We start from the raw sequence: 18,893 nt of genomic DNA, 5'->3' as shown, positions 1-18,893 counted from the left end.
CAATAACAGAGCGGTATTGCTTAGAAAAGGGATTCAATATATAATCGATCGAAGTAATGGGTCTTCCTTTGTGGTGATAAATTGCCTACTTAACTCAGTGGTTAGAGTATTGCTTTCATACGGCGGGAGTCATTGGTTCAAATCCAATAGTAGGTAAGTAGGTAGAAAAATTACTAGATAGCATTGGACTTACTTCGCTTCGCTATCTAATAACTTTTTCTACCCCTCTTCCCTTTTTCTTTGTATCAACTATAAACCACTGGATTGTCTTCAATTGGATGGGGGAATCCAATTGACAGCCTCGATTCGTATCCTAGCTCGTCTGAGAGCGAGCTTCGCTTCAACCAAATCTTTCGTACCCTCAGCTTTACTCAAGTTAGCTTCGGCTATTTCAAGTGCCTTTTGAGCTTCTTCCGGATCAATATCACTACCCAGTTCCGCATCATTTCCTAAAATGATGATCTCATTATTAACTATTCTCGCAAAACCGCTCCACAGAACCGCCGTTAACCATTGGTCGTTGAGGAGGCGTATTCTCAAAGGACCCATATCTACTGCTGTGTTAATAGGGGCGTGGTTTGGTAATACGCCAATTTGGCCACTATTCGTGGATAAAATGATTTCTTTCACTTCACAATCCCAAATAATTCGCTTAGGAGTCAGTACATAAAGATTTAATTTCATTTCTGCGATTTGTTCTCCTCTTCTAAGGTTATAGCTTTCGTGCTAGCTTCATCGATGTTACCCACCAAATAAAAAGCCTGTTCAGGTAGGCCGTCTAATTCTCCGGAAAGGATTAGTTGAAATCCCCTAATAGTTTCCGCAAGAGCAACATACTTTCCTGGAGAACCAGTAAAAACTTCTGCCACAAAGAACGGTTGTGATAAGAAACGCTCAATTTTTCTTGCTCTTGCTACAGTTAAACGATCCTCTTCCGATAATTCATCCAAGCCAAGAATTGCGATAATGTCCTGAAGTTCTTTGTAACGTTGTAAAGTTTCCTTAACTCTTTGCGCAGTTTCATAATGTTCGTTGCCAACGATCCGAGGCTGTAACATAGTTGATGTTGAATCTAAAGGATCTACTGCTGGATAAATACCCTTGGAAGCTAATCCTCTGGAAAGTACGGTAGTAGCATCCAAATGTGCAAATGTTGTGGCAGGGGCAGGGTCGGTCAAATCGTCCGCAGGTACATAAACTGCTTGAATCGAAGTTATAGATCCCTTTTTAGTAGAAGCAATTCTTTCTTGCAAAGAACCCATTTCTGTACTAAGAGTAGGTTGATAACCCACTGCGGAGGGCATTCTCCCTAATAAAGCGGATACCTCTGATCCTGCTTGAACAAAACGAAAGATATTATCGATAAATAAAAGCACGTCTTGCTTATTAACATCTCGGAAATATTCTGCCATAGTTAGGGCAGTTAAACCAACTCTCATACGAGCTCCCGGTGGTTCATTCATTTGGCCATAGACTAGAGCTACCTTTGATTCTTCAATATTTTTTTCATTAATTACTCCGGATTCCTTCATTTCCATATAAAGATCATTTCCTTCACGAGTCCGTTCCCCTACTCCACCGAATACGGATACGCCCCCATGAGCTTTAGCAATGTTATTGATTAATTCCATGATCAGTACTGTTTTACCTACTCCAGCCCCCCCAAATAGTCCTATTTTTCCTCCACGTCGATAAGGAGCTAAAAGATCGACGACCTTAATACCTGTTTCAAAGATGGATAATTTCGTATCTAACTCGATAAAGGCAGGCGCAGATCTATGAATAGGGAACGTTGCACTACTATCTACAGGACCCAAATTGTCAACAGGCTCCCCAAGAACGTTGAAAATTCGTCCGAGAGTAGCTCCACCGACCGGAACACTGAGAGGAGCTCCCGTGTCAATCACTTCCATTCCTCTCATCAACCCGTCCGTAGCACTCATAGCTACAGCTCTAACTCGATTATTTCCTAATAATTGTTGTACCTCACAAGTCACATTAATTTGCTTATCGGCAGTGTCTCTACTCTGGACTACTAAAGCGTTATAAATATAAGGTAACTTGCCCGGGGGAAAAGTGACATCCAGCACGGGTCCAATAATTTGATCGATACGACCTGTACTTTTTTCTTCACTTGTGGAAACCCCGGGACGAGAAGTAGTAGGATTGGTTCTCATAATTATCACATAATTAAAAAAAAGGAATTTGTCGAAATTTTTCTTTTTTTATTGTTGAATAATGCCAAATCAAATCAAAAAAAATCCAAAAGTAAAAAGGAAATGAATTAGTTAATTCAATAAGAGAGAAAAGGGGACCAGGACTTGATTTCGTTGCCCAAGCGAATCCCATTCAATCGTTTACTCATGGAATGAGTCCGTTGGAAAGTTCAATCAATCTTTTTTTCATATACATTTTGCCTTTTGTGGAGGATCTGTGCCTACTCTACTTTCCTATCTAGGACTTCGATATACAAAATATATACTACTGTGAAGCATAGATTGCTGTCAACAAAGAATTTTATTAGTATTTAGTTAGGTATTTGCATTCCAAATAAGAAAAGAGACCTATTAAGAACTTGTAAAATAAGGATTAGGGATTAATTTGGGTTGCGCTATACCTATCAAAGAGTATACAATAATGATGGATTTGGTAAATCAAATCCATGGTTTAATAACGAACCGTGTTAACTTACCATAACAACAACTCAATTCCTATCGAATTCCTATAGTGGAATTCCTATAGGATAGAACATACACAGGGTGTACGCATTATATATGAATGAAACATATTCATTAACCTAAGCATGCCCTCAATTTTCTTTAATGAGTTGATATTATATTAATTGAATATCCTTTTTGTTTTACGAGATTTTTGCTAAAGTTTCATTTACGCCTAATTAACATCGAGTAGACCCTGTTATTGTGAGAATTCTTAATTCAAGAGTTGTAGGGAGGGACTTATGTCACCACAAACAGAAACTAAAGCAGGTGTTGGATTTCAAGCTGGTGTTAAAGATTATAAATTGACTTACTACACCCCAGAGTATGAAACTAAGGATACTGATATCTTGGCAGCATTCCGAGTAAGTCCTCAGCCTGGGGTTCCGCCCGAAGAAGCAGGGGCTGCAGTAGCTGCCGAATCTTCTACTGGTACATGGACAACTGTTTGGACTGATGGACTTACCAGTCTTGATCGTTACAAAGGACGATGCTATCACATCGAGCCTGTTGCTGGGGAAGACAGCCAATGGATCTGTTATGTAGCTTATCCATTAGACCTATTTGAGGAGGGTTCCGTTACTAACATGTTTACTTCCATTGTGGGTAACGTATTTGGGTTCAAAGCCCTACGTGCTCTACGTTTGGAGGATCTACGAATTCCCCCTACTTATTCAAAAACTTTCCAAGGCCCGCCTCATGGTATCCAAGTTGAAAGAGATAAGTTGAACAAGTATGGCCGTCCTTTATTGGGATGTACTATTAAACCAAAATTGGGATTATCCGCAAAAAATTATGGTAGAGCGTGTTATGAGTGTCTACGTGGTGGACTTGATTTTACCAAAGATGATGAAAACGTAAACTCACAACCATTTATGCGCTGGAGAGACCGTTTTGTCTTTTGTGCCGAAGCTATTTATAAATCACAGGCCGAAACCGGTGAAATCAAGGGGCATTACTTGAATGCGACTGCGGGTACATGTGAAGAAATGATTAAGAGAGCTGTATTTGCGAGAGAATTAGGGGTTCCTATTGTAATGCATGACTACTTAACCGGGGGATTCACCGCAAATACTACTTTGGCTCACTATTGCCGCGACAATGGCTTACTTCTTCACATTCACCGTGCAATGCATGCAGTTATTGATAGACAGAAAAATCATGGTATGCATTTCCGTGTATTAGCTAAAGCATTGCGTATGTCTGGGGGAGATCATATCCACTCCGGTACAGTAGTAGGTAAGTTAGAAGGGGAACGCGAAATGACTTTAGGTTTTGTTGATTTATTGCGCGATGATTTTATTGAAAAAGATCGTGCTCGCGGTATCTTTTTCACTCAGGACTGGGTATCCATGCCAGGTGTTATACCGGTAGCTTCAGGTGGTATTCATGTTTGGCATATGCCAGCTCTGACCGAAATCTTTGGGGACGATTCTGTATTACAATTTGGTGGAGGAACTTTAGGACATCCTTGGGGGAATGCACCTGGTGCAGCAGCTAATCGAGTGGCTTTAGAAGCTTGTGTACAAGCTCGTAACGAAGGGCGTGATCTTGCTCGCGAAGGTAATGAAATTATCCGAGCAGCTTGCAAATGGAGTCCTGAACTAGCCGCAGCTTGTGAAGTATGGAAGGCGATCAAATTCGAGTTCGAGCCGGTAGATACTATCGATAAGAAGGTCTAAAAAAAAATAAACGAAATAAAAAGAGAAAAAAATAAGTTATGAAATGCAGTAATTCTTCTTTATTCTTCTAATTGATTGCAATTAAACTCGGCTCAATCTTTTTTTTTATAAAAAAGATTGAGCCGAATAAAAATAGATCATGATATGATCATGAGACTTGACAAATCGAGATTCGTCTATTCTATATATCTAGAATATATATATATATTAAGGTATAATACAATAAAGAAATAAAAAGAAAATAATAAAATATAGTAGTATCATATGATAATGGAATCAAATACGCAGTATTTACAGAAAAAAGTCTTCGTTTATTGGGAAAGAATCAATATACTTTTAATGTCGAATCGGGATTCACTAAGACAGAAATAAAGCATTGGTTCAAACTCTTCTTTGGATTAAGGTGGTAGCTGTGAATAGCCATCGACTACCTGGAAAAGGTAGAAGAATAGGACCTATTCTGGGCCGTACAATGCATTACAGACGTATGATCATTACCCTTCAACCGGGTTATTCTATTCCACTTCTAGATAGAGAAAAAAACTAAAGGAGAATGAATGAAAAAAGACATAGTTTGGAAGTTAGACCTTTTTATAAGACTCTCTTTCAATTTCAAAAAAGAGGACGTTTGAAACTTTTAACAGGCGTAATCGTGAGTCAACATGCTAGAACTAGATAAGGAAGTTTTCTATAACCTTAATAAAAAGGATAAAAAGGTAGTTTTAGTTTATGACTCCGATCAAGAGCGAGAAATCCTTGATTTGGGATTGGACATAGAACCTGGACCCATCGGAGAGACGTTGAAAGGAGCGTATCCTGATGGTAAGAATTATACTTTCGTGGAAATACAGCGCTATAGACTTCAGTGTGGTAGAGTAGACGTTTTGTTCCTAATTTTTCTGGACCAAACCTCCGCTCCGACCCAACGATACAATGAATTTTTTCTGTTCATATTCATAAATAAAAAAGATTAGGAATCGCAATGCTACTATATGCGTCCAGAGCAGTATTTTGAATACTATTCTTCTATAATCCATTATTGCGCGGGGTCTTACTAACAGGACTTCGCGGCACAGGACGGGTCTTCGTCGAAAAGCTAACACCACCCGGCATTTTCATACCCTTTCTTTGGGTGGTATATCGCCTTTAAAAGTCTAAGAGGGTAGTAGGGGGGATCTTAAGAGGGTAGTAGGGGATCTTAAGAGGGTAGTAGGGGATCTATAGTAGGTAAGATAATTTGCCCTTTGATTTTGATTGAATATACTATTTTTCTGCCTTTACCACGCATTATTGTATGCGCTTCTAGAGAAGTATGTATGCAGGAAGTAAATTCTAGTCGCTTTCTTTTGAATCCAATTTCAAATTAGATTAGAAAGATAGAAAGGCCATGAGGATGGGAAAATAAAAAAAATCTTTTTAATTAGTTCTCCTTTTTTGGAATTTTCTTATTATCCTTATCATTTTTTTTACAGAATATTTTGCAAACTAAAAAAATACAATAGTCAATATTCCTTATAATAGATATACTTAATTATATCATAAGAATCTTAAGATATTTTTCGACTAGATAGAAATAGTAAATTTGAATTGAGACACCTATTCCATGACGGATTTAAACTTACCTTCTATTTTCGTGCCTTTAGTAGGCTTAGTATTTCCGGCAATTGCAATGACTTCTTTATTTCTTTATGTGCAAAAAAAAAAGATTGTCTAGTATTTTTTAGTGTAAGTAATATAATATGGTAGGGTATGTGACTTTTTCTACACACACTTTCTACACACAAATGAAAAACGGCTATGGATGCAGATATAGGCTACGAGCATAAATGCATGAATATGCAGAGCTTGGTATAGCGAGTTTTTTTTTATTTATTTTAATTGAATCAACGAATATTTTTTGAATAGAAAGTCAATGTATCTAACCTATTATTTCACAGGAGTACTAGTTGCTGAAGGCGATTTCAGAATCAAAAAAAGTAAAGGCAAAATTATTTAGCTTATTCTCTCAATTTCAATCGACCGCTGCTGGATTTAGTATATCTAATATGAATTGGCGATCAGAACACATATGGGTAGAACTTCTAAAAGGTTCTCGAAAAAGGAGTAATTTTTTCTGGGCCTGTATTCTTTTTCTAGGTTCACTAGGATTCTTATTGGTTGGGACTTCCAGTTATCTTGGTAAGAATATTATATCTATACTTCCATCTCAAGAAATTCTTTTTTTTCCGCAGGGGGTCGTGATGTCTTTCTACGGAATCGCAGGCCTATTCATTAGCTCCTACCTGTGGTGTACTATTTTGTGGAATGTAGGTAGTGGTTATGACCGATTCGATAGAAAAGAGGGAATAGTTTGCATTTTTCGTTGGGGATTCCCTGGAATAAAACGTCGCGTCTTCCTTCGATTCCTTATGCGGGATATCCAATCAATTAGAATTCAGGTTAAAGAGGGTCTTTATCCTCGTCGTATTCTTTATATGGAAATCCGGGGCCAGGGGATCATTCCCTTGACTCGTACTGATGATAAGTTTTTTACTCCACGAGAAATTGAACAAAAAGCTGCCGAATTGGCCTATTTCTTGCGCGTACCAATTGAAGTATTTTGAGGTATCTTTTTTGAACTGAATTGAATGAAGAAAAGATAAATTGGAAGAAGAAAAGTTTTCTCAACATGGGGAGGAAGTCCCTTCGAAATTGGATTTGTTATTGTAAGGGGATTTTTAAGTATTTATCTAAAGGAAGGAACAAACGAGGATAAGATAAAATTATTTTAAATTTTTTTTGTCGAAGTTAGATATATTGCATACTATTCTTCTCTTCCATTTTCACCCGAAAGGGCTTTTTTTATTCTATTTCACTATTTCATTCCATCTAGATCTAAGAAAGAACCCAATGCACTGAAATTCCACTAATATACAAAAAAGAAGAATAGATACAGGGTATCAAACCTATAGAGTTTTTGCTTCAAAGAAATAGAAATATCATGAAATAGAAATATCATCATATAGAGTCAGGGAATGGAATAGAGTCAGCGAATGAAGCATATTCATTAACAACTCCATTTACAGATCAAAAATGAAAAAAAAGAAAGCATTGCCTTCTTTACTATATCTTGTATTTATCGTACTTTTGCCTTGGGGGGTCTCTTCCTCATTTAACAAATGTCTGGAACTTTGGATTAAGAATTGGTGGAATACCAGGCAATCCGAAACTCTCTTAACTGATATTCAAGAGAAAAGGATTCTAGAAAGATTCATAGAATTAGAAGAACTTTCTCTCTTGGACGAGATGATAAAAGGGAAACTAAAGACACATGTACAAAAACCTCCTACAGGAATACACAAGGAAATAATACAATGGGTCAAAATAAATAATGAGGATCATCTCCATATCATTTTGCATTTCTCGACAAATATAATCTGTTTGGCTATTCTAAGTGGTTCTTTTTTTCTGGGTAAAGAGGAACTTGTCATTTTGAATTCTTGGGTTCAGGAATTCTTCTATAATTTAAATGACTCAATAAAAGCTTTTTTTATTCTTTTAGTTACTGATTTTTTTGTTGGATTTCACTCCACCCGTGGTTGGGAACTAGTAATTCGTTGGGTCTATAACGATTTTGGATGGGCTCCTAATGAGCTTATTTTCACTATTTTTGTTTGTAGTTTTCCAGTAATTCTAGATACATGTTTGAAATTTTGGGTCTTTTTTTGTTTAAACCGTCTATCTCCTTCGCTTGTAGTCATTTATCATTCAATTAGTGAAGCATAAATTCATTTGATCTCCCGATATTAATATTAATCAAATTAGCATCTTTCTTTAGAAAGAAAGCCCTTTTCCATTTTACCAAAATTCTTTCTATTTATACCTGCTTTAAGGTATTCATCATTGCAGTACAACTGTTGCAGTAGAATGCCAACAAATTCGTGTATAGGGAACTAGATTAGCTTAGCTACCTATCTAATTTATTGTAGAAATTCTGGGATCTGTGATTGGACATGGAAAATAGAAATACTTTTTCTTGGGTAAAGGAACAGATAACTCGATCGATTTCTGTATCGATCATGATATACGTAATAACTCGGACATCTATTTCAAATGCATATCCCATTTTTGCGCAGCAGGGTTATGAAAACCCACGAGAAGCAACTGGGCGAATTGTATGTGCCAATTGCCATTTAGCTAGCAAGCCCGTCGATATTGAAGTTCCCCAAGCTGTGCTTCCCGATACTGTATTTGAAGCAGTTCTTCGAATTCCTTATGATATGCAATTGAAACAAGTTCTTGCTAATGGAAAAAAGGGAGGGTTGAATGTAGGTGCTGTTCTTATTTTGCCCGAGGGATTTGAATTAGCGCCGCCCGACCGTATTTCCCCTGAGTTAAAAGAAAAGATAGGAAATCTTGCTTTTCAGAGTTATCGTCCCGATAAAAAAAATATTCTTGTGATAGGCCCTGTTCCCGGTAAGAAATATAGTGAAATTGTCTTTCCCATTCTTTCCCCTGATCCTGCTACGAAGAAAGATGCTCATTTCTTAAAATATCCTATATATGTAGGGGGAAACCGAGGAAGAGGACAGATCTATCCTGATGGTAGCAAGAGTAACAATACAGTCTATAATGCTACGTCAACAGGTATAGTAAGAAAAATACTACGTAAAGAAAAAGGGGGGTATGAAATATCCATAGTTGATGCATCAGATGGACGCCAAGTGATTGATATTATACCTCCCGGACCAGAACTTCTTGTTTCAGAGGGGGAATCCATCAAGATTGATCAACCATTAACAAGCAATCCTAATGTGGGAGGTTTTGGTCAGGGGGACGCAGAAATCGTGCTTCAGGATCCATTACGTGTCCAAGGCCTTTTGTTCTTCTTCGCATCCGTTATTTTGGCACAAGTTTTTTTGGTTCTCAAAAAGAAACAGTTTGAAAAGGTTCAATTGTACGAAATGAATTTCTAGGTCCCGGAATTTCTTACCATCAAGTTGGTAAAAAGCCTCGATTTATTGGCAATTGCTAGAATTATCTATGATCTTTTTTGGAAATCCTTTTTTTGTTTAGACTTTTTTTTGTTTACGAGATGTCTGGAATTCCTTATTTATATCTCATGCAAAAGAAGAGAATCCAAGGCAAAGGCGAGAACAATAAAATTTAAATTTCTTTCGAGGGATTGCAGGTCTTCTTAATCGTCTATTCGGCACAAGAAAAAGGCTTTTTCTTGTGCCGATTCTTCTTGTATCAAAATAAGAATCCTTTTTCTTCCTAATTCGTCAAAGATTACTTTACTATTTCTTCTTTATTCGGGTCTGTCTCTTGGGCCTCTTTTTCTTTTGCTTAGGTTTAGCCGAGGTAGTGGACAAACAGAGGGGAAGAAAATATGGCGGGGGACAAATTTCTTGTGATTGTAAGCAAATAGAATTGCTTGGCTTGTTTAATTAAGTTTAACTTCAAACTTACAGAAATTTTGCAAAAAAAAGTAAACTCTTCCATTGAAGGTTTTTTTTTTATTTTTAGGCTAGTTGAATAGTTTTGATTAAGGTTTTATTAGTTTATTACTCGAAACTAAATCAAGGATTTTCAGGATACTTCCTTTGTGGAATAAGATATTGGATCCTCGAGTGATCTCTTTTTCTTGTTGCTTCATAAGAGTGAATCGAATAGATTCAATTCGCGTTATAAGAGTAAAAATTCCGCGGGTCCTTTCCGCTCTAATCAGATAAAGGGGGTAAGGACCCGCTAAGCTCCTACTTTTTCATGTTTACAATCTGGTCCCTCCGATTACTATAGAGATGAACCCAATCCAGAATATGAACCATAAAAGAAAACACCTACTAAACCAATCACAGGAATACCAGCTACAGTACCTATCAGCCAAAGAGGAATTCTTCCAGTAGTATCGGCCATTTCCCCTACTTTCCTCCACATTTTATCAATTGGTCATGCTAGAGACAAAAACAGTCATGGGTAGTTATAAGGATGGTATCTTTCCAAATGGGATAAGAGAATTCTTATTAGTCTCTTTCTTTCTCTCAATTGAAGAAGTAATTGGAAAATAAAACAGCAAGTACAAAAATGAGTAATAAACCCCAGTATAGACTGGTACGATTCAATTCAACATTTTGTTCATTCGGGTTTGATTGTGTCATAGTTCTATAGTTGGAATTTGGTTTATCGTTGGATGAACTGCATTGCTGATATTGATCCCAAGAAAAAAACAGTAGGTACAGCTAGTCCGTGAATAGCCAGCCATCGCACTGTAAAAATAGGATAGGTTCGATCTATGGTCATTGAGGGCCTCCTAAAAGGATCTACTAAATTCATCGAGTTGTTCTAAAGAATCAAAACGGTCGGTTATTAACGGAATTCCTTGTCGGCTTTCCGTGAAATATTCGTTTGGCCTAGGACTTCCAAACACGTCATAAGCTAAACCCGTACTGACAAATAACCAACCCGCAATGAATAGGGAAGGTATAGTAATGCTATGAATAACCCAGTATCGAATACTGGTAATAATATCAGCAAAAGAACGTTCTCCCGTGCTTCCAGACATGCTGAACTCCCAAAATTTTTGTACATTCAAAAAAGGAATTGATTCCGTAAAAGATGGGATCAACCAGTAAATAGAAAATTACTGATATTTCATCCTTGTGAGATTGTCAATTTTGTACCAAAGGTGTATTTTGAGTATACCGAATTAGTATAGCTATCCTTCCTATGGCACAGCAATCTGGTTTTGCCTGGTTCCGAAACATAATTACTTTTTTTTGTCTATAGGTAAGCTATATGTTATTCAAGGCGTCAATAGAAAACCCCTTTTTTGTAGGTTCTATTTATTTTCCTTGGCTTCGGAATAATAGAGTAATTCGGAATAGCAGCCAAAATCTTGGGAAAATCTAAGTTAATGATCAATAGGTTTGGATAAATAATTTAGGAAGGATATTCTCATACTGACACAATACAAGGACAAGTATATATATGTGAAATTTATCCTTTCATAATTCGTAATTAATCCTTGTCTTGTTTGTTGGATTAGGTCTAACTTTCTTGACCAAACTGCGAGCGTGGAACTTTACGAGATGAAATAGGGAAAGACAGAAGATAGAATAGAACTTAAAAGGATAATTGAAGTGACTCGTCTTCGAATCTACTTTGGTTGGAGTTCGAAAAAGGAATAAAAATAAAGTAAATTCAAGGAAGAGCTTTCTTTTTTTTTTAACAGACCCTCGGGAGGTCGTGGAATGCTTTTCTTCTCCTCTTATTCCATATAGAATACAATCAGTTAAAATTAAAATAAGAAGGAATAGGGGAATATTCGATCGTTCAGTCCAAAAAGAGGGTCCTATTGAAAAAGAAATTATCCAAAATAGAAAGAAGTTTTTTTTTCAAATTCAATTGTTTATTTATCTCTTATTCCGAAATTTCCCTGAAAATCCAATTTCATTTTTTCATTCAATGGGGTTATATGATCTAGTTCTTAATATTATTACTTTACTCAATTGAAAAATTCCATAACAAATCTCTTGATTCGAAATTAGGGACTCATGTATCATCTGATGAATCCACTTTCTTTTACACTTCTGTATCTCACTCTATCTTGTTTTTTAGTATTATCTAAAATAACTGATGAATTATGAATTTTCCATAACTTAGGTAAATGCTTTACCAACATATGTAGTGTAGTAAAAAAAAATAAATGGAATTTAACTCTTTCATGCTTACTTTAACTAGTTATTTCGGTTTTCTACTGGCTGCTTTAACTATAACCCCAGCTCTATTTATTGGCTTGAACAAGATACGTCTTATTTGAATTGACTGAATAATAATAATTCAGAAAAGCAAAATCTTTCTTTGGGATTCCTGATATTCTACGACTCTTTTCCAGACTAATTAGGAATTCTTTTCTTGGTCATTGAGATTCGTGGATAATTTAGAGTACTATTTAGGGATAGATCGTACCTCTTTTTTTATCCCCCCGAACAAATCGAAATGATTGAAGTTTTTCTATTTGGAATCGTCTTAGGCCTAATTCCTATTACTTTAGCGGGATTATTCGTGACTGCGTATTTGCAATACAGGCGTGGGGATCAGTTGGATCTTTGATTGAGTCATTTTTTTTTTTTTATTGACCTCCTCTCTGGTCTGGAGGAGGTCAAATTGGAGTTACAATTCAATTTTGTTAAATTATTTTACTCTGCTTCGACATAAGATAGATGGAATCACGCTCTGTAGGATTTGAACCTACGACATCGGGTTTTGGAGACCCGCGTTCTACCGAACTGAACTAAGAGCGCTTTCATTCATTCAAAAAGAAAATCTTTTTCTATTCCTAATGTATCTCACGTACGTATAGTCTCCACAAATTCCAGTTATACCCACTTTACTTTAATTGATCTCGTTGCTACTGCCTATAAAGAAGAAAGAAGTAATAGGTAGGGATGACAGGATTTGAACCTGTGACATTTTGTACCCAAAACAAACGCGCTACCAAGCTGCGCTACATCCCTTTTCCAAATTAAATTGTTGTGCAATGCCATTGTACACAATTCCTGTCTTCTTTTCCACATCATAATTTTCTTATTCTTTCTCTATCTATATATAGAACCCTCGTGTCATTTCTTCTTTTTGGTCTCATATAATTAAGGAATTATATACAGCTAAAATCCAATAGAATTTCGCCTATAAAAGAAAGATTACTTTTCCTTGATAATATATAGGAAGAAGGGGTCATCTTTTTATTTTTTAGGGATAGGACAATTTCGGAAAATTTCGTCGATTATGGTTCAGTTTATATATAGCATAAGTTTATGATCATATATGTATTCCAACAAGGAAGGAGGATTTTCAATGCGGGATATAAAAACATATCTCTCTGTAGCACCCGTGCTAAGTACTCTATGGTTTGGTGCTTTAGCAGGTTTATTGATAGAAATTAATCGTTTATTCCCGGATGCTTTGTCATTCCCTTTTTTTTAATTCTAGTTATTGCTATGGGAGGGATAGATTTCTTCGTGATATGACAAAATTTTATCTTATCCTTTTCAATCTTTTTTTAGTATCGGAAGGAAAAAGAAAGAAAAGATGGATTGGGTTGAACCTCAGAGTCATTAAAAATTTGGTAAACCCTATTTTTAAAAATAGAAATTCAATTTAAAGGGGTACCCAAGCTAAATCAGGCCTCAGAAATCAGAGCATAGAAAAAGGCGGGGCTGACTAATTAAATGAAAGGATTTCGAACCAAAATCTTTGCTAATTCGACAAGGATTGTATTCTTTAATTATTTCTCTATTTTTTATTACTTAATTTAAGAATAAAAAAAAATTATTCTAATGAATTTTATTCTTCTTCTTCGGATTCAAAATAGAAGAATAAAAGAATAAGTAGAAGAATTAAATTAAGTCAATCCAAAAGGAAAAGGAGGTTCATGGCCAAGGGAAAAGATGTTAGAATCAGAGTTATTTTGGAATGCATCAGTTGTGTTCGAAAAGGTGCCAATGAGGAATCGACGGGGATTTCTAGATATAGTACTCAAAAGAATCGCCACAATACACCCGGACAATTAGAATTCAAAAAATTTTGTCGTTATTGTCGCAAGCATACGACTCATCACGAAATAAAGAAATAGGAACATCGTGTATTCGATCTTTCCAAACAACAGAAAGAGTAAGAACTTCATATTTTATATATAAATAAAACATAGTATAGAATACAAAATACAAATCAACTCATCTGATTTCCGGTCGATATTATTTCATATGTATAGAGGGTATTCATATACTATAAATATGAATCAAATAAGATATGGATCAAAGAAAAACTACTTCTTCTGGATCCTAAATTAATAAAATAAAGAAGTGCATTTTCCAATTTTAAATTAAATAAGGAATAAATCATGTATACATCTAAACAACCTTTTCTTAAATCTAAGCAACCCTTTAGTAAATCCAAGCAAACTTTTAATAAATCCAAGCAACCCTTTCGTAAATCCAAGCAAACTTTTCGTAAATTCAAACAACCTTTTCGTAAATCTAAACAACCTTTTCGTAGGCGTCCCCGGATTGGCCCGGGAGATCGAATTGATTATAGAAACATGAGTTTAATTAATAGATTTATTAGTGAACAAGGAAAAATATTATCGAGACGAATAAATAGATTAACCTTGAAACAACAACGATTAATTACTCTTGCTATAAAACAGGCTCGTATTTTATCTTTTTTACCGTTTCGTAACTATGAGAACGAAAAACAATTTCAAGCCCAGTCAATTTCAATAATTACAGGTTCTAGACCCAGAAAAAATAGACATATTCCTCAATTAACGCAAAAGTACAATTCCAATCGAAACTTAAGAAACTACAACCAAAATTTAAGAAACAACAACCGGAACTTAAGTTCCGATTGTTGATGTTTTATTCGAATTCGCAAGGGCCAGACCTATATATATTATAAAGAAAGTAATCCAGCTCGTCGATTCCTACCACTTAATCTTAATTTATTGTATCTTCCCGGAGTTCCCTCTCCGGGAATTCATCTTTTATTATTCCAGTATATTACTTTATTTATACCTTTAATTGATGATCTTTATTTTATTGGAAATCGTGTAAAGATTATTTGGATTTGATACAGCTACTTGTGCAAGCATTTTACGATTAAGAATCAATTTCTTCTTGTACAGGTTGTGTATTAATTTACTATAACTATCGAATACTTTATATACCCGCGTTGCTGCGTTTATCCGAGTGATCCACAAACGACGAAAATCCCTCTTTTGCCTACCTCTATCTCGATGAGAGGAAACAAAAGCTCTTTTTACTTGTTGGGTAATCATTCGATTAAGTCTTAAATGAGCCCCTCTAAAGTTTGAGGCAAATGAACGCATTTTTGTTCGTCGTCTCCGGGCTATATATCCTCGCGGAACTCTGGTCATTGAATCAAATTAACCTTAATGAATAACTAATGATTTCTCTTCTTTTAGCCACCCTTTTTCTCATTAATAACAAAACTAATTATTCCGATATATAAAATATTAATTCCAATGGCTTTTGCTATAGTAACCTTCCCAACCACGATTTTTTATTCCACTCCGTTCAGTTATTTCTATACGAAATAACAAATTCATTCTAAATAATACTAAAAAAAATAGTGGGTTCCATCGTTTCTATGGTTCCCTTTTAAACGGTGAGGCCCTCTCTATACACCGGAGCCCTTTCTTTCATCAAAAAGTATTACGAACTTGTATAGTTCACATTCTTTGGCTCTACCTATCCATTATAGAGTAAATAGCTCTTTTCACAATAAGAGTTATCCATACAGTGACGGTATTTAATTATGAAAGTTGGCTAAGTAGCTGACCCTGTTAGTCCGTTCTTTATAAGATAAAAGAGCATAAGCCTTTTTCTTTTTATTACTATTTCCTCCGCTTAATGGATAACCATTTGCTACCAATGGGAGAATTGCTTCTTATTTCCAAATTTAGATAATTCGATTTGCACCAAAGGAAACCAGAAATTCCATATACCATAGAAATCTAGGATAGAGAAGCTATATCCTATTCATTGGTACTAATCAGGGATACTTCAAATTTTTTTTATATTTGTTTGAAGTCATGATCTGAACGAGTCGCACATACACCCTAGCACATGTTCCTCGACGCTGAGGGCATCCTTTAAGCGCAGCCGTTTTTCTAGCATTTCGTATTGGCTGTCTTGCGTTTCTAATAAGTTGTTTAACCGTTGGCATGTTGTATGTATATAGAAAAAAATGGATTGGTTTAGATCCATCTTAACCTGATGATTGCTCATCATGAAGTCTTTCTATTTTCTATTAAATCGAGGAAAACACGAATTTAGCTGTGAAATAACTTTACAAGAAATCCGGACACTACCAATCCTTAAACATTTCCGGAAACCACACTGGATCAGTATCGCAGTGCTTGTCAATCATTTCATCCCCTACAATATCGACAAGTCCATAAGCTTTGGCTTCGTCTGCTGACATAAAAACATCCCTTTCCATGTCTTCGGATACAACCCAAAAAGGCTTGCCTGTTCTTAGTGCATAAACCCTTGTGATCATTTCGCGAACTTTGTGTAACTCTTCTACTTCTAGTAAAAATTCTGGTGTCCTTGCCCGATAATAAGCACTAGCAGGTTGGTGAAGCATAATCCTCGCGTGAGGGAATGCTATACGCTTGGCGGGTTCTCCTCCAAGCAGAATGAAGGACGCCATGGACGCGGCTATTCCGAGGCATATTGTATATATATCTGGTGTCACCGTTTGCATCGTATCAAAAATAGCCATTCCTGAGATTAGCCAACCGCCTGGGGAGTTTATAAACAAAAAAATATCACTAATTCCATCTTCTATACTCAGATATACCATGAGACCTGTAATATGATTCGTGATCTCGCAACGAATCTCTTGACCTAAAAAAAGTGTCCTTTCTCGATACATAACATTGTATAAGTCAACCCAAGTCGCTTCTTCATCTCCAGGAATCCGGTAAGGTACTTTTGGAACACCAATGGGCATATTAGATTAATATTATTAAATTTAAGTAAGAAACACTTTAATATGGAAACGTAAGAATGGAACAGAAAGAAAGAATCTGCAGTTTATTGTCTTAATTTTTATTCTTATTCTATTCTATTTTATTCTTATTCTATTCTATATGAATACTATAGATTCTATTAATACATAGATGGAAAGGTTATACATATAAGAAAGGTAAGACAGATTGAATAAAGAAAAAGGAATGGGTGATTCGAATGCTAAACAAAGAGGGGTAGCGATCTATTCTTCGTTTTTTCCAAATTGGCCAAGTTACCCATTGCATATTGGCACTTATCGAGTATAGAATAGATCTGCTTCTCTTTCTTCTTATGAACAGAATTGGCTTCTTATTTTTAATGGAATGAAATAAATATTCGCGCTTTCTGACACAGAATCCCCTAGAAGGGTTAGGTACAATGGATAATCTTTTTCAATGCGATAAAATAAAGCGACATCGTGTCTATTTTTCTTTGCTAAAGGGGTATTTCCATGGGTTTGCCTTGGTATCGTGTTCATACTGTCGTATTGAATGATCCGGGTCGATTGCTTGCGGTGCATATAATGCACACAGCTCTAGTTTCTGGTTGGGCTGGCTCAATGGCTTTATACGAATTAGCAGTTTTTGATCCCTCTGATCCTGTTCTGGATCCAATGTGGAGACAAGGTATGTTCGTAATTCCCTTCATGACTCGTTTAGGAATAACGGATTCGTGGGGTGGTTGGAGTATTTCAGGAGGAACTGTAACAAATCCGGGTATTTGGAGTTATGAAGGTGTGGCAGCTACGCATATTGTGTTTTCTGGCTTGTGTTTCTTGGCAGCGATCTGGCATTGGGTATATTGGGACCTAGAAATATTCTCTGATGAGCGGACGGGAAAACCCTCTTTGGATTTGCCCAAGATCTTTGGAATTCATTTATTTCTTGCAGGGGTGGCTTGCTTTGGCTTTGGGGCATTTCATGTAACGGGTTTGTATGGTCCTGGGATATGGGTATCCGATCCTTATGGACTAACTGGAAAAGTACAAGCTGTAAATCCAGCGTGGGGTGCAGAAGGTTTTGATCCTTTTGTTCCGGGGGGAATAGCTTCTCATCATATTGCTGCGGGTACATTGGGTATATTAGCGGGCTTATTCCATCTTAGTGTCCGTCCGCCTCAACGTCTATATAAAGGATTACGTATGGGCAATATTGAAACTGTACTTTCCAGTAGTATCGCTGCTGTTTTTTTTTGCAGCTTTCGTAGTTGCTGGAACTATGTGGTATGGGTCAGCAACGACCCCAATCGAATTATTTGGGCCTACTCGTTATCAGTGGGATCAGGGATACTTTCAGCAAGAAATATATCGAAGAGTTAGCAATGGTTTAGCCGAAAATCTTAGTTTATCAGAAGCTTGGTCTAAAATTCCCGAAAAATTAGCCTTTTATGATTATATTGGTAATAATCCGGCAAAAGGGGGATTATTCAGAGCGGGCTCAATGGACAATGGGGATGGAATAGCTGTTGGATGGTTAGGACATCCCGTCTTTAGAGATAAAGAAGGACGTGAGCTTTTTGTACGCCGTATGCCTACTTTTTTGAAACATTTCCGGTTGTTTTGGTAGATGAGGAGGGAATTGTTAGAGCGGACGTTCCTTTTAGAAGAGCAGAATCCAAATATAGTGTTGAACAAGTAGGCGTAACGGTGGAGTTCTATGGTGGCGAACTTAATGGAGTAAATTATTCTGATCCTGCTACTGTAAAAAAATATGCGAGGCGTTCTCAATTAGGGGAAATTTTTGAATTAGACCGGGCTACTTTGAAATCCGATGGTGTTTTTCGCAGCAGTCCAAGGGGTTGGTTCACTTTTGGTCATGCTACCTTTGCTTTGCTCTTCTTTTTCGGACACATTTGGCATGGCGCTAGAACATTGTTCCGAGATGTTTTTGCTGGTATTGATCCAGATTTGGATG

At 36.4% G+C, this 18,893-nt stretch overlaps 3 protein-coding genes and 2 non-coding genes across 5 annotated transcripts; 2 read left to right on the top strand and 3 right to left on the bottom strand.

Moving 5' to 3' along the window:
• Window positions 1-587: 587 nt before the first annotated feature.
• On the bottom strand, window positions 588-2,556 carry LOC123420216 (ATP synthase subunit beta, chloroplastic). The gene has a single exon (XM_045107299.1). The coding sequence runs from the start codon at window positions 2,175-2,177 to the stop codon at window positions 681-683; it is 1,497 nt and encodes a 498-aa protein (XP_044963234.1). The 5' UTR covers window positions 2,178-2,556; the 3' UTR covers window positions 588-680.
• Window positions 2,557-2,647: 91 nt separating this feature from the next.
• Window positions 2,648-4,503, top strand: LOC123420217 (ribulose bisphosphate carboxylase large chain). The gene has a single exon (XM_045107300.1). It carries the CDS (start codon window positions 2,960-2,962, stop codon window positions 4,397-4,399), a length of 1,440 nt encoding a protein of 479 aa, XP_044963235.1. The 5' UTR covers window positions 2,648-2,959; the 3' UTR covers window positions 4,400-4,503.
• An 8,107-nt stretch (window positions 4,504-12,610) lies between these two features.
• TRNAW-CCA lies at window positions 12,611-12,684 on the bottom strand. Its single transcript has one exon. It is a non-coding gene; the product is annotated as a tRNA-Trp (tRNA).
• A 139-nt stretch (window positions 12,685-12,823) lies between these two features.
• Window positions 12,824-12,897, bottom strand: TRNAP-UGG. The gene has a single exon. It is a non-coding gene; the product is annotated as a tRNA-Pro (tRNA).
• A 1,326-nt stretch (window positions 12,898-14,223) lies between these two features.
• Window positions 14,224-18,688, top strand: LOC123420209 (30S ribosomal protein S18, chloroplastic). Its single transcript, XM_045107293.1, has one exon. It carries the CDS (start codon window positions 14,283-14,285, stop codon window positions 14,793-14,795), a length of 513 nt encoding a protein of 170 aa, XP_044963228.1. The 5' UTR covers window positions 14,224-14,282; the 3' UTR covers window positions 14,796-18,688.
• Window positions 18,689-18,893: the final 205 nt, after the last annotated feature.

Source organism: Hordeum vulgare, unplaced genomic scaffold (genome assembly GCF_904849725.1).
Source record: "Hordeum vulgare subsp. vulgare unplaced genomic scaffold, MorexV3_pseudomolecules_assembly, whole genome shotgun sequence".
Lineage (NCBI taxonomy): Eukaryota > Viridiplantae > Streptophyta > Magnoliopsida > Poales > Poaceae > Hordeum > Hordeum vulgare.
Note: the sequence above shows the minus strand (reverse complement) of the source record. Positions and strands in the feature narration are given on the sequence as shown.